Source organism: Trichomycterus rosablanca, chromosome 12, assembly GCF_030014385.1.
Source record: "Trichomycterus rosablanca isolate fTriRos1 chromosome 12, fTriRos1.hap1, whole genome shotgun sequence".
NCBI lineage: Eukaryota > Metazoa > Chordata > Actinopteri > Siluriformes > Trichomycteridae > Trichomycterus > Trichomycterus rosablanca.
Genome location: NC_085999.1, coordinates 1155001 through 1170000, shown reverse-complemented (window position 1 = coordinate 1170000; position 15000 = coordinate 1155001). Strand labels below are relative to the sequence as shown.

The 15000-nt window shown below is 44.9% G+C and overlaps 1 protein-coding gene across 11 annotated transcripts in view; it reads right to left on the bottom strand.

Annotated features, from left to right (window-relative positions):
• tns1b (tensin 1b) overlaps positions 1 to 15000 on the bottom strand; it is a 237564-nt gene that overhangs the window by 84206 nt on the left and 138358 nt on the right. For 9 of the 11 annotated variants that reach the window (XM_063006574.1, XM_063006567.1, XM_063006573.1 and 6 more), the window contains one exon: positions 12501 to 12542. In XM_063006574.1, the coding sequence (XP_062862644.1) occupies positions 12501 to 12542 (42 nt within the window). Of the gene's footprint in view, positions 1 to 3834; positions 4136 to 12500; positions 12543 to 15000 lie in introns of those variants that run through there. The other 2 variants (XM_063006575.1, XM_063006579.1) reach the window with 2 other exon arrangements.

Here is a 15000-nt window from a genome sequence, read left to right as displayed (position 1 = left end):
TTTAGGTGTTTAAGCCACACCCAGAGTGGAGAGAGTCCCGACCTCAGTTCCACTAAACATGAATCAACTCGAATACATGAATGAGAGCTGAATTTATTTTCTATAAATAAAAACTAATAATTACTAATTACTAATAATCTTGGGTGCTCGGGTGGGGCAGCGGTTTATTTATTTATTAGGATTATAACGTGATGTTTTACACTTTGGTTCCATTCATGACAGGAACGGTAGTTACTGCTTACACAAGACTTACCAGTTCAAGTTTAATATCAAACACAGTCATGGACAATTTTGTATATCTAGTTCACCTCACTTGCACGTCTTTGGACTGTTGGAGGAAACCGGAGCACCCGGAGGAAACCCACACAGACACGGGGAGAACATGCAAACTCCACACAGAAAGAGCATCAAACCCAGGACCTTTTTGCTGTGAGGGGACAGCGCTACCCACTGAGCCACCGTGCCGCACGGTGGGGCAGCAGGGTTCGAATTCCCAGTGGTGCTTATCGACCGGTCGGCCGTCTACATTTATTTTCTGCATTTATTAGACGCTTTTATCCAAAGCGACCTACAGTAGTGTGAGAGTGTACTGAATAATCAATTGAGGATTAAGGGTCTTGCTCAAGGGCCCAACAGTGACAACCTGGCAGTGGTGGGGCTTGAACCAGAGACCTTTTGATTATTAGTCCAGTACCTTAAGCACTAGGCTACAACTGCTTTAAACCAGTAAGGGCAGCGAACCTATGCTAAGACACTGTGTAAACTCTATTCCATCATGGACAATGTCAGTCACCCACTGCATACAGTGATTATTAAACAGAGGAGCATGTTCAGTGACAGGCTGCTGTCTCAGAGCTGCTCCACAGACGGGCTTCGAAAGTCATTCGTACCCAGAGTCATCAGGCTCTACAACTCCACCAGGCAGGGACGGCTGGCTGTAGCTAAAGACTGAGGGTCCTAATGTAGCCATGTGTGTACGTACTTGTATGCACATGCATGTGCAAACGTGTATATATACAGTATATATATATATATATATATATATATATATATATATATATATATATATGTGTATGTATTTGCATGTGTGTATATGTATGTATATGGGTATATATGTGTATGTATATATATGGCTATATTGGCCTCATTGTGCAATATTGTCACATGTCACTTTACTATTTAATAATTTAATTACTATTCAATCTTTACACTAAAATTATACCTCATGCATCATTACAGTTACCAGTTATTCATTTTATGTAAATTACAAGAAATACTTAGTTCTAGTTTTTCTGTTTGCTTTTGTTTTGTTTTGTACTGTTAATTATTTGTTGTATTATGCTACTGGGGCTTTAATTTCCTTCGGGATCAATAAAGTATCTGTCTGTCTGTCTGTCTGTCTGTCTGTCTGTCTGTCTGTCTGTCTGTCTATCTATCTATCTATCTATCTATCTATCTATCGTCTGTCGGTCGGTCGGTCGGTCGGTCGGTCGGTCGGTCGGTCGGTCGGTCGGTCGGTCGGTCGGTCGATCGATCGATCGTCTGTCTGTCTGTCTGTCTATCTATCTATCTATCTATCTATCTATCTATCTATCTATCTATCTAAGTTTACTAATAATTCAAACTAATTCTAAATATTTGACTATACTCAGTATACAAATACTTATATAACAGTTCAAGAGCATGTCGTCATATCACTACGTTGTCATGTCTTTGTGATGGTTGCCTGTACAGATGGGTCAGCTTCCTCCAGCACCCTCTGTCTCATGGCCCCTGATAATGCGATCCATGTCTACCCCTTTTCCACCGACGGTTCCGGTTCCGGTTCGCGAACTTGATTATGAACCGGTTCTGTGTGTTTCCACCGAAAAAAGAGGGTCCAGACAGCGAACTAGCGGGCCAATCTGGCACCACAGAATACTGGGTTTTTCAGCACGAACCGTGACGTCATCTGTGGGCGTGTCAAAGTGTGGAGGTTTGGGTGCTTTGCTAAACAAGTGTGCTGGTGTCTCGTATGGAGCTTATCGCTGCATTTTCTTTATGTTTTAAAGGTCACCAGATTAAATTTTGATCCTGTTTGCCACTGATATTTTCAAAGAGCCTTAAAAAAGATGAACTGTGTGATATGACGCGGTAAACGTGACCCGGACAGAACGAACAACGCTTAACGTGAAAAATAAAGCATAACGTGGCTCGTTGTACTAAAACAATGATAGATGAATTAGGGCAGTACAGAGCTCTTATAACCAGTACAGAGCTCTTATAACCAGTACAGAGCACTTATAACAAGTAATAACAGAGTAATTGAGTGTTTCTGTGTGGTACTTTTAGTACATTCAGCCACGTTACTCTTTATTTAGTTGAAGCTTTTTGTGGATTCAGAACCTGGAGCTGCAGAACCAGCACACGTGAAGTAAATCCAGTTAAACACAGATACATGTGGAGCTGTTAGACTGGGTTTGATGGTTATTTCACACAGATGTTTGTTCATGTCGTGAAATATTAGTGATGTTTTATCGCTTGAGTCGAGCGCTGAGCAAATCGGCTATTTGTGCCAAGAGTCGCGGTGAGAGTGAAGCACAAAACGCTTCTCACGTGATGAACTAAAGAAAACAACAACTGAGACAAACACGTCACGTCTTCTTATCACCGACAGCTGATCCACGCTTTTTACATAAAAACCAACATCTGTAACAGCAGCACAAATCCCCACAGTTAATCTACATGCTCCACCATCATGTTACTTTTGTTAAGCAACGCCCATCTTTGATGACGCAGGCTTGGTTCCCAATAACTGGTGGAAACGCGGGTCTCTACAAAACACCAAAGTTCTAAGAAATCTGAACAGAACCGGTTCAAGAACCAGAGTTGGTGGAAAAGCGCTTGTCATGATGTTGCCGTCTTCAGCGAGTCCTGTCATAAAATCCCAAAGTAGCGTAACTTGCGGGATTTAATGTGGTTTTCTGTTCTGGACGTCTCGTACACTCGCTCAGTGGTGATCATCCTCCCATATGAGATTTTAAGCAGTTTTCTGATGCACAAAATGTCCCGAGTTTTCCAGAAATAGGGATCGTGACTCCACCTCCGTTCCCACTTCTCCACCCATGTTTATTCCAGTCCTGTGGGAAACCCTATGTCCCATAACAACACTGTTTACCACGGTAAGATGTCTTTATCATTCATGTTTATTGGCTCTCTTTAGCTTTAAATATTCGTATACAGACGCGATAAACACGGTGAAGCTATACGTTAGCGCCCGTATTAGCGATGTTCCACAGGATGTAACAGAATAAACAATCACGCGCAAAGACGGCGACTCTGTAAACACACGGGTTTAGCTAAACACATCATTATCCAGCGAGAGATCTTTCACTTCAATCAACACCATAACAGGGCATTAAACCTCGACGGAGCGAAACAACGTTCCCACCCCGAGCACATTTCCCTTTCTACCTAAATAATCAAATAAAAAACGGTTCTTCAGTGCTAGCATGGAGGCCTGGACAACCCCAGGAACACGGTGGCAGGCTCCAAAAAAACCCCGCCAAGCCTTCTCTTAATTATCCCTCAATTACAAGCCCCAGAAGAACAGCCCGGAGCGACCGGGGGGGGGGGGGGGGGGGGGGGGGGGGGGTTGGTGTTATTAAAAAGGGGGTCCCGGACAATCCTGATCAAAACCAGCTGCGCTCGCTGCTTACGAGCCCGCCTGACAAATTAACTACCGGAGCCCAAACCGGGGGGTTGGATGAACGAGCGAGGAAAAGAGCGCCAAGAGTCGAACAAAGAACCGAGAGCAAGCGGAAGCCGAGGTAAAGAGATGTGGTGCGCTCGTACCCTCAACAGGTAGCCCGTGCTCCAGCGCCAGGCGCCGCGTAACGATGAGAGGCGCCTCCGGAAAGATCCGCCGGGGTTCACGCTTGAGAAGGAGCACGTCCCGCTCTTCTCCATCCTCCTCAGGGTCAATTTTAATGTCCCGCCACGAGAAGAAAAAAAGTTCTATCTATTTTGGGTCCGAGCCTCCTGCAGGATGCCACATCGTCTGCCCGAAGAGGCGCTCGAACCGTGGCTCGTCTCCTTCCCTTCCTTTCTTTCGGAGTTTCTCTTTGAATCTGGGCGTCTCGACCTCCCGCCCTTCCCGGCCTCCTCCCTCCCGAAAACTGCGCTCTGTATCTTTAGCTCCGATCCCTCCCTTGTTTCCTTTGCGCCTCTCTCCTCCCACTTTCTAGTAGTGTGTGTGTTTCGGCCACCACCCACGTGTGTCTGGTTCGGATCTTCTGGCTACGCTGAGCTCGAGGAACAGAGACGAATCTATGAACTTTTTAACGTCTGGAAGGCACATCGACCTGGAAACGTCCCTCTACATCAATTAAAATCAGAAAATACCAAGATTTATACCTTTATCAAGGATTCATTACATTTCCCATGAGCAAGAACTCAAAACCTTTTGTTGATCTCACTGACCCATGTCGAGGGGGTCCTAGAAAAAAAATTTAAACACAGAGGGGTCAAATAACGCTTTTCCACCAAAAGAACTCAGTTCTTCAGTTCCATTCAGTTCTTCAAACTTTGGTGTTTTGTAGAGAACCGACCCGCGTTTCTACGTTTTTTGGAACCAAGCCTGCGTCATCAACGGTGGGCGTTACACAGCAAAAGTAAACTGTAGTAACATGATGGTGGAGTGTGTAGATTATCTGTGGGGATTTGTGCTCTTGTTACAGATGTTTGTTTTTATGCAAAAAGCATCTATCAAATATCGGCGACTATGTTCTTGTGTTTGTCGTCATTGTGCTTTCTTTAGTGCGTCCACGTGAGAAGTGTTTTTTCACGACACGAACATCCATCAGTGTGGAATAAGCGTCAGATCCAGGGTTACAGCTCCACATGTATCTGTGTTTATCTGGATTTTCCTCCCTGTTTCACTTTTAAACTTGTGTTACAGCTCCAGCTTCTGAGAATCAGAATCAGCTTCTCCCATACCACTTTTCCACCGATGCAGAAACGGCTCCGTTCCGGTTCGCGAACTTGATTTTGAACCGGTTTCGTATGTTTCCACCGGAAAAAAGAGGTTCCAGACAGAGAACTAGCGTCTAATCTGGCACCACAGAATACTGTGCGCTTATAACCAGTACAGAGCACTTATAACCAGTACAAAACGCTTATAACCAGTAATAACAAAGAGAAGTTGAGTGTTTCTGTGTGGTACTGTTAGTACATTCAGCCACGTTACTCTTTATTTAGTTGAAGCTTTTTGTGGATTCAGAACCTGGAGCTGCAGAACCAGCACACGTGAAGTAAATCCAGTTAAACACACATACAGTGGGGCCAAAAAGTATTTAGTCAGCCACTGATTGTGCAGGTTCTCCTACTTAGAAAGATGAGAGAGGTCTGTAATTTTCATCATAGCTACACTTCAACTATGAGAGACAAAATGAGGAAAAAAAATCCAGGAAATCACATTGTAGGATTTTTAAAGAATTTATTTGTAAATTATGGTGGAAAATAAGTATTTGGTCAATAACAAACAAGCAAGATTTCTGGCTCTCACAGACCTGTAACTTCTTCTTTAAGAAGCTCTTCTGTCCTCCACTCGTTACCTGTATTAATGGCACCTGTTTGACCTCGTTATCTGTATAAAAGACACCTGTCCACAGCCTCAAACAGTCAGACTCCAAACTCAACCATGGCCAAGACCAAAGAGCTGTCGAAGGACACCAGGAAGAAAATTGTAGACCTGCACCAGGCTGGGAAGAGTGAATCTACAATAGGCAAGCAGGTCGGTGTGAATAAATCAACTGTGGGAGCAATTGTAAGAAAATGGAAGACATACAAGACCATTGATAATCTCCCTTGGGGTCAAGATCTCATCCCGTGGGGTCAAAATGATCATGAGAACGGTGAGCAAAAATCCCAGAACTACACGGAGGGACCTGATGAATGACCTGCAGAGAGCTGGGACCAAAGTAACAAAGGCTACCATCAGTAACACACTACGCCGAGAGGGACTCAAATCCTGCAGTGCCAGGCGTGTCCCCCTGCTTAAGCCAGTACATGTCCAGGCCCGTCTGAAGTTTGCCAGAGAGCTTATGGATGATCCAGAAGAGGATTGGGAGAATATCATGTGGTCAGATGAAACCAAAATGGAACTTTTTGGTAAAAACTCAACTCGTCGTGTTTGGAGAAAGAAGAACATCCCAAGAACACCATACCTACTGTGAAGCATAGGGGTGGAAACATCATGCTTTGGGGCTGTTTTTCTGCAAAGGGGACAGGACGACTGATCCGTGTTAAGGGAAGAATGAACGGGGCCATGTATCGTGAGATTTTAAGCCAAAACCTCCTTCCATCAGTGAGAGCATTGAAGATGGAACGTGGCTGGGTCTTCCAGCATGACAATGATCCCAAACACACCGCTCGGGCAACGAAGGAGTGGCTCCGTAAAAAGCATTTCAAGGTCCTGGAGTGGCCTAGCCAGTCTCCAGACCTCAACCCCATAGAAAATTTGGGGAGTCCGTGTTGCCCAGCGACAGCCCCAAAACATCACTGCTCTAGAGGAGATCTGCATGGAGGAATGGGCCAAAATAGCAGCTACAGTGTGTGCAAACCTGGTGAAGACTTACAGGAAACGTTTCACCTCTGTCATTGCTAACAAAGGTTATGTTACAAAGTATTGAGTTGAACTTTTGTTATTGACCAAATACTTATTTTCCACCATAATTTACAAATATGTAAATTCGCCTTGTTTTTCGCCTTGTTTTTGTATAACAAGGCGAAATACGACGCCAATCAGGAGGCCAAGAAAAAGCTGTTACCAGTCTCTTCGCAGGACATGGTTTTGTTTGACAAGCTGCAGTCCAACGGCTCAGCACCCTTCAAACAAGGCTCAGAATATCAGTATGGTCACAGCAACACACTCAGCGATCACTTTCAGTACAGCCGTCAGGCCTACACAATGAACTACGGCTCCAACCAGTATGTCGTCTAAGTGGAGAAACAAGCCGATGTAACTAAGTCTTTTGTGTGGGACGTGCTGTTTTCGATCAGATTCTCATATTTGTTTCACTTTTTAGGTTTGTTTACAAAATGCTCTGTAACAGAGTGCAAAGGTGTTTTTAAACCAAGGTTAAATATATTTACAAAGTGAAACAGATAAGGAAATACCCTGGTATCGTAAAATACAGTCCCATGCAAAAGTTCGGAAACCCCTGGTCAAATTCTTTGTTTGATAGATTTGATAGTAAAAATAAGTGAACACAGCCTCTACAGGAAGAAACTTCTGTACATTTGAAAGCACAATTACTGTATATTTGCAAAATTTGAAATATATCACATACACTATATGGCCACATTTATGTGGAGCCTATTTATGAGCACTCCAAAACCATGGGCATTTCTATTGAATTGCTTCTTCTCCCTATTTTAGCTTTAATGCCATTCACACTTGTCAGGGCAGTGGTAGCTCAGTGGTTAAGGTACTGGACTAGTAATCAGAAGGTTGCCGGTTCAAGCCTCACCACCTATGTTCAGTCATAATTATAAGTTGCTTTGGATAAAAGTGTCTGCTAAATGCTGAGAATGAATGAATGAATGAATGAATGTAAAATAAATTCTTTAAAAATCCTACAATGTGATTTCCTGGATTTTTTGTTCTCATTTTGTCTCTCATAGTTGAAGTGTAGCTATGATGAAAATTACAGACCTCTCTCATCTTTCTAAGTAGGAGAACCTGCACAATCAGTGGCTGACTAAATACTTTTTGGCCCCACTGTACATGTGGAGCTGTTAGACTGGGTTTGATGGTTATTTCACATAGATGTTTGTTCATGTCGTGGAACTTTAGTGTTTTATCGCTCGAGTTGAGCGCTGAGCAAATCGGAGAGTCGCGGTGAGAGTGAAGCACAAAATGCTTCTCACATCAATGAACTAAAGAAAACAACAACTGAGACAAACACGTCACGTCTTCTTATCACCGACAGCTGATCCATACTTTTTACATAAAAACCAACATCTGTAACAGCAGCACAAATCCCCACAGTTAATCTACACGCTCCACCATCATGTTACTCTTTACTTTTGTTGTGTAGCGCCCACCGTTGATGACGCGCTTGGTTTCCAAAAACTGGTGGAAACGCGGGTCGGTTCTCTACAAAACACCCGAACAGAACCGGTTTAAGAACCAGAACCAGAGTTCTTTTGGTGGAAAAGCACCCAGAGTCTAAAACGCTTCTGGTTCAAAATAAAGCTTAACGTGGTTTAATGTAGTAAAAGAAGGAGACAGGAGCACTAAACTTCTCTTCATTATTACTGCTCATAAGTTCCTCCACTAATCACATTCCTCACTCGCTGTTTTACTACAATAAGTCACGCTAAGTTTTGTTCGCGCGGCCTGAGTTGCTTTTACCGCCTCGTATCAAACAGTTCGTCTCACTGGAGGAGCTTTGAAAAGGTCAGAAAACAGCAAACTGGGTCAAAGTTTAATCAGGTGAAGTTTAAAAGAAGGAAGCGAAGGGTCAAGCTACAAAGGAACCGGCGCAGCAGCACAAAAGCACCCAAACCTCTTCAACTTGAATCCTTTGTGGACTTTTGCACACGGTTAAAGCCAAAGGTTTCACGTCACGTGACTACGCCATCGTGCCTTTGTGATGGTTGGCCGTACAGATGTGTCAGCTCTCTCCAGCTCCAGCGCCTTCTGTCTAGTGTCGCCTGTAGCAGACGCCCCTGATAATTCAATCCCCGTCGTGATTCATCAATCCAGCTTATTCTTGGTCTTCCTCATCTTCCATTTATACAGTACAGTCAGTTCCACGTCACTTGCGGGACTTAATCTGGTTCAGTAGCTCCATTAAAGCTGTACTAAGGAACTTTTTGGGTCCTAATATTGAGCCTTGTGGAACACCGTAAGTAAAAAGCACAACATAAGATTTAGCAGTTCCGTTTGCCGTGGTTGTATGATCAAAGCCAACACTGGGAATCATTTTTAGGCACAAAAATAAAGAGCAGAACGATGTTTTCTACCGTCTAAAGCCACAATAAATTATAACACAAGAATTTAATTATAAGTTAATTATACTTTTATTTTTATTTTAAACTAGCTGAAGGTTTTAAACAGGCTGTATTAAAGAAAACGACCATGAGCTGTTTGATCACTTGGGTTTTGGGCGGCATGGTGGATCACTGGGTAGCACTGTCGCCTCACAGCAAGAAGGTCCTGGGTTCGATTCCCAGGGTGGTGTGTAGTTTGCTTGTTCTCCCCGTGTCTGTGTGGGTTTCCTCCCACAGTCCAAAGACGTGTAATTGGAGATACTGCCCTGTGATGGACTGGCAATCTGTACGGGTTGTTTCTGACCTTTAGCCCATTGAATTGTACCCACTGCGACCCTGACTAGGATAAAGCACTGGTAAGACTATAAATGAATGATAATTCCACCCTCCTGCATATTCTGTATTCACTATCAAAGCCCTGTTTTCATGATTAAACAAACATGAACAGAATAAAACATGAAAGTGTTTTAAACTCGTGATTATTCTGACTTGTGACCGGTTTTAATTATCACACTTTAAAACTCAGAGTCCCAAAAACACAAGAACTGGTATTGAGAGAGAGAGAGACGGATCATATGATGTGATATTATGATCTCAAGACCTTAAGAATCCTGACATCATGAGCCGGAGACGTCAGCACCGGCGCACCATGATGTCCCTGACCGGAGCCTCGAGCCTCGAGCAGCGAAATCTACCAGAACTCCACAGTTTCAGGTTTAATTAGACTGGATCACTGTACATGTTACCCTGCTTAATGGTAATATTTACAGCCATAACATTATGACCACCTCCCTGTTTCGACACTCACTGTCCATTTTATCAGCTCCACTTACCATATAGAAGCACCTTGTAGTTCTACAATTACTGACTGTAGTCCATCTGTTTCTCTACATGCTTTCTTATACCCCCCCCCCCCCTTCACATGCTGTCCTCAATGGTCAGGACCACCACAGAGCAGGTATTATTTAGGTGGTGGATGATTCTCAGCACTGCAGTGACACTGACATGGTGGTGGTGTGTTAGTGTGAGTTGTGCTGGTATGAGTGGATCAGACACAGCAGCGCTGCTGGAGTTTTTAAACACCGTGTCCACTCACTGTCCACTCTATTAGACACTCCTACCTAGTCGATCCACCTTGTAGATGTAAAGTCAGAGACGATCGCTCATCTATTGCTGCTGTTTGAGTCGGTCATCTTCTAGACCTTCATCAGTGGTCACAGGACGCCACCCATGGGGCGCTGTTGGCTGGATATTTTTGGTTGGTGGACGATTCTCAGTCCAGCAGTGACAGTGAGTGGACACAGTGTTACAAACTCCAGCAGCGCTGCTGTGTCTGATCCACTCATACCAGCACAACACACACTAACACACCACCACCATGTCAGTGTCACTGCAGTGCTGAGAATCATCCACCACCTAAATAATACCTGCTCTGTGGTGGTCCTGTGGGGGTCCTGACTATTGAAGAACAGCATGAAAGGGGGTAACAAAGCATGTAGAGAAACAGATGGACTACAGTCAGTAATTGTAGAACTACAAAGTGCTTCTATATGGTAAGTGGAGCTGATAAAATGGACAGTGAGTGTAGAAACAAGGAGGTGGTTTTAATGTTATGGCTGATCAGTGAAAAGATCCAAGAATCCTGAGCTTGGGAAACATTTTGGCTTTGGGATACAAGATGAAGAAATACAAGAGAAATCCTACAGATCTGGTTTGCTTTGTGGAAAGAAAACAAAAAAAAACAAAAAACGAGGCTGGGGGGGTCAGAGGGACGCCCATTTTCCTTTATTACACCCACAGGACGTACAAATTGGAAAGTAAATCGTTTTTCTTATGAGATTAGCGAAGGAAACAGGAAATACGGACATACAGACGTCGTGCAGGAGCACAAACACGTGTTTACGAGATCTGTGCACGGATCACGTCATTCCAGCTAAAAAGAACGAAATCTATCACAGTCCCCGCTCGAGGAGAAGCTTCACGTCATAAACGCGGCCTGTCGTGACGCCACGGTCCATCGCGCCCAAACCGTCACGCGACGTTTCCCTTCCAAACCCGAACGAACCCTCGAACCGCCAATTCGGCTTTCAGGATCTATTAAAGTAACACGTCGTTCCTAACGAGCACGTCGCCTCGGAGGGTGAGGAGAGGATTCATGGGAAGTCCTTCTCATACAGAACAGAACAGAACAGAACTATTATTTTCCACAGAGACGCGAAGCCACATGTAACTCGGACGGAGAAAATCGAACCCAGATGCCGAGCAGCAGAATTCAGCATCGTGAGCAGGACTTACTGCACTTCACTTTTTTATTCGGGATTTAAGCACCGCGCCGGTGATTGATGGCAGAAAAATCCCAATCCGTCCGAAGGGACCTGGGTTCAAACGTAAATTCCTAGATATCGTAAAAGACGGAAGTTGTCGTCACTTGGTGAGACCACGTGCCAATCAACCAGCATTACATTTACATTTTGGGCATTTAGCAAACACTTTTATCCAAAGCGACTTACAGTACTGTGACGGTTTGAACGACCTGAGGCTAACTGAAAGCAAGTACAAATTGAATGAATTAAATATTAAAATATTTATATAAGGATTTGCTTTATTTAAATAATAATGATGCATTGGATTGGCTGCGTGTCTATAAGGTGCAGGACTGCTGCAGTTACTCCCTCTGCTGGCTGATCGATGGCATTACACAGACGGGGGATAACAGAGATCGGTGCGTGTCTCGGAAGCCAGGCGATGGATCGGCGTCCTGTCTAAGGCTTCATGTCTAGTGATTCCGGGGAAACCGGAGCCACCGCGACCCTGTTATGACCCAAAATATTATGCAAATAAAGTAGGATATGTCTAAGCGGTCACTAAGAATGAGCGGCTTTTCTCATAAGTGCTGCAGTTACTCCCTCTGCTGGCTGATCGATGGTGCTGCAGATAGACGGGGGATAATGGAGATCAGTGCGTGACTCTGACACTGCGGATCTCTGTACGAACCTGTTCGGTGCAGGTGAAAAGAAGCGGTACAGGTTCAAGTCATAGCAGTCCAAGGAACTTTTGACTTCCCCAGTTCATGCAGATGAAGGTAAAATCCATTTAAGATTTTTTGGGAGGTGGATGTCTGATCCAGAAGGGGGTTTTTGGCCCCAGTCCTATAGCATGACGTCAGGACTGGCGCTGTTTTAAAGTCTTAACCACGCAGCGTCCGTCACGGTCCCAGCGAGGCCCAGTTTAGCCGACGTACCCGATAATTTGGGGCTCAAATCCGCATGAGGTTCAGACCGGAGAGGATTAAAAGACGGCGGCTACGTAGCAACAGTGTCGGCGCTCGAGCTAAATATTTACACGCTTAACCGGTAATAACCGGTAATTCACCACGGAGGTATGAAACAGACACGTAAATCGTTTATATATTAATATTTTAATATTAACAAACACCGCGTGGATGAAATAATCACACTTACCGTCGTCTCTACTAGTTTGAGCGGGACGTCATTGCTGGGAGCCTGAAAAACAAAACAACACGGTAAAAACACGGTAAAGTGATTCAGCGAAGCAGCTGAGAGACGAAGCGTGGAAAAAGCCTGCAGGTGATTCAGCGTGGCAGCGCCATGATCCAGCTCATTACACTTTAAAAAAAGCAAAGAAGGTCGACCTCGAAACGCAGTGCCCACACGGTGCCCACACGGTGCCTTTAGAGAGTCCTAAAGATCAGCAGGATGTCCATGTACCCATAAATGCCACCCAAGCTGCAGCACTGATGGATATATGGGCATCCTGCTGATCTTTAGGACTTTAACCGGCTGCTGTTTCTTTAAGGATATCGAGCGGGCACTGTGTGGGCACCGTGTTTCGAGGCTGACCTTCTGCACTAAGTTATTTCTAAGCAGATATTAGGATTGTACTTTCAAAAACCAGGTGAATGATGCCTGTGGGTGCTTGTATGGCGCAGCTATGCCAACATGGGCGGAGTCAGTCAGTCAAGCATCTACTGTATATACAGACATGATTGGCTGTGTTTCATGACATCGTGACCCAGAAGCCAAGCAATGCTGAGATCTCGAGCTGTTTGACTGGGGCGGGACAATGGCCTTTCTCAAAAGTGCTGCAGTTACGCCCTCTGCTGGCTGATCGATGGCATTGCACAGAGCCAGGGGATAATGGAGATCAGACCACGACCTCTTATGACCCCAATTCGATGCAATATCAAGTGGGCACTGTGTGGGCATCGTGTTTCAAGGTCGACCTTCTGCTGAGCTTATTTCTAAGCAAAGACTTCACTAGGATTGGTGTGGGCACTCGGGTGGGTCAGACGATCGGGCATCTACACACATACATGATTGGCTGTTTTATGACATCATGACCCAGAAGCCCAAGCGATGCTGAGATCTCGAGCTGTCGAGTTTGGATCCGAGCTGTTTGATTGGCTTTGTGGCTTTCCACATTACTGCTGCAGTTACGCCCAATGCCGCCCGATGGCATTGCACAGAGACGGGGGATAACAGAGATCAGTGCGTGCAGTCCAGTGATTCCCATGAGCCACCGCGATGTTTTTATGACCCGAAACCCAAAAAATATGAAAATTAAGTAGGATATGTCCAAGTGGTCACTAAGAATGAGCAAGTGTCAGATGATTCGCATGACATAGATTAAAATGATTAATTTTTAAACCAGTTTAATCTTAATTTGGCTGTAAAAGTAGGCATGTGTGACGGGGCTGGACGTGCCCCTCTATCAACTCGAAATCCCAAATAAAAAAGTAGCCAAATTAATAGAAACAAAGTGCCAAGTGTAAGACATTGGCAGCCCACGACGGAGAACATCTATAGAACCGGGACAGCACAGAACTGAACTGGATGTCACGATATGACCGGCTGCTCCGTCCGTCTGCGACCAGCCAGCTCTCAGAAATAAAAGAAAGATAGAGAACCCTCGAAATCAACACCCCAACCCCACGTTTGGTTCTATAGTGAGGCCCAAAATGCGGCAACTCTGGGGCAAGTTCCGAGAACGCTAAAGAAGAGTCTTTTAAACCCTGGGATCCGAACCCTTGGGTGGGTCACAGAGAAAAATAATAATAAAGAAATCAACAAATTTCAACAGGCTCAGAGATGAAATTAACTTGTATATGAGCACCCCCTTGTGGAGACTTCATGTAACATCTTGTAAACCACAGTAGGACCAGTTTATTTACCAGTTCCTGGCATCGCACGCCAGCGGAAGACCGGACCCGGACCGAGCGTCCCAGGATCAAGTGTGCCGACAAAGAAGCTGCCAAGTGTGAGATAAAGAAGCGGTGATATATAGAGGAACTTCCACCTGGAGCGAATTAATGCTTATGAGAAGCAAGTGATTGTCAATCAAGAGAGAGTGACTTCAATCATGCGCGCCTCCATGCCCCCTCTGCTGGCCAAAAATGGACTCACGTGTGCTTCCTCTGAAATGAATCACGTCCTTATTTTAAACTCCTCGTTATCGAACATCATAGCAGCATTGAATCAATCAATCATTCATTGATTGTTATGCAACCTCTTCATCCTGGTCAGGGTCACAGTGGGTTCAGTTCACAGGGCGGAAGGCAAGAAACACCCCGGGCAGGTCGGCAGTCTATCACAGGGCAAACACACCAATCAACCTGACTGCAAGTGGGAGGAAACCCACACGGACACGATCTGGGAATTGAACCCAGGACGTTCTTGCTGCTATAGTATATAACATCGCTCTATTCTGTAAAAGCACCGTGCTGGTTGTGTTCTGTGACTCCTGGCCATAGATGGCTCTGGTGTGGATGTATATACACACTCCACTAGGGAAAAATCCAGGTCCCAGGTCTCTAAACTTCGCGCCCTCGCCTCTCGCCCCTCGCCCCTCGCCGTACATCTGAGAGACGAGGGCTGGGCTCGGTGTGTAAACGCATCATAAACAGTCCGGATAAATATTTAGACGAGGACTCATAGCTGAACC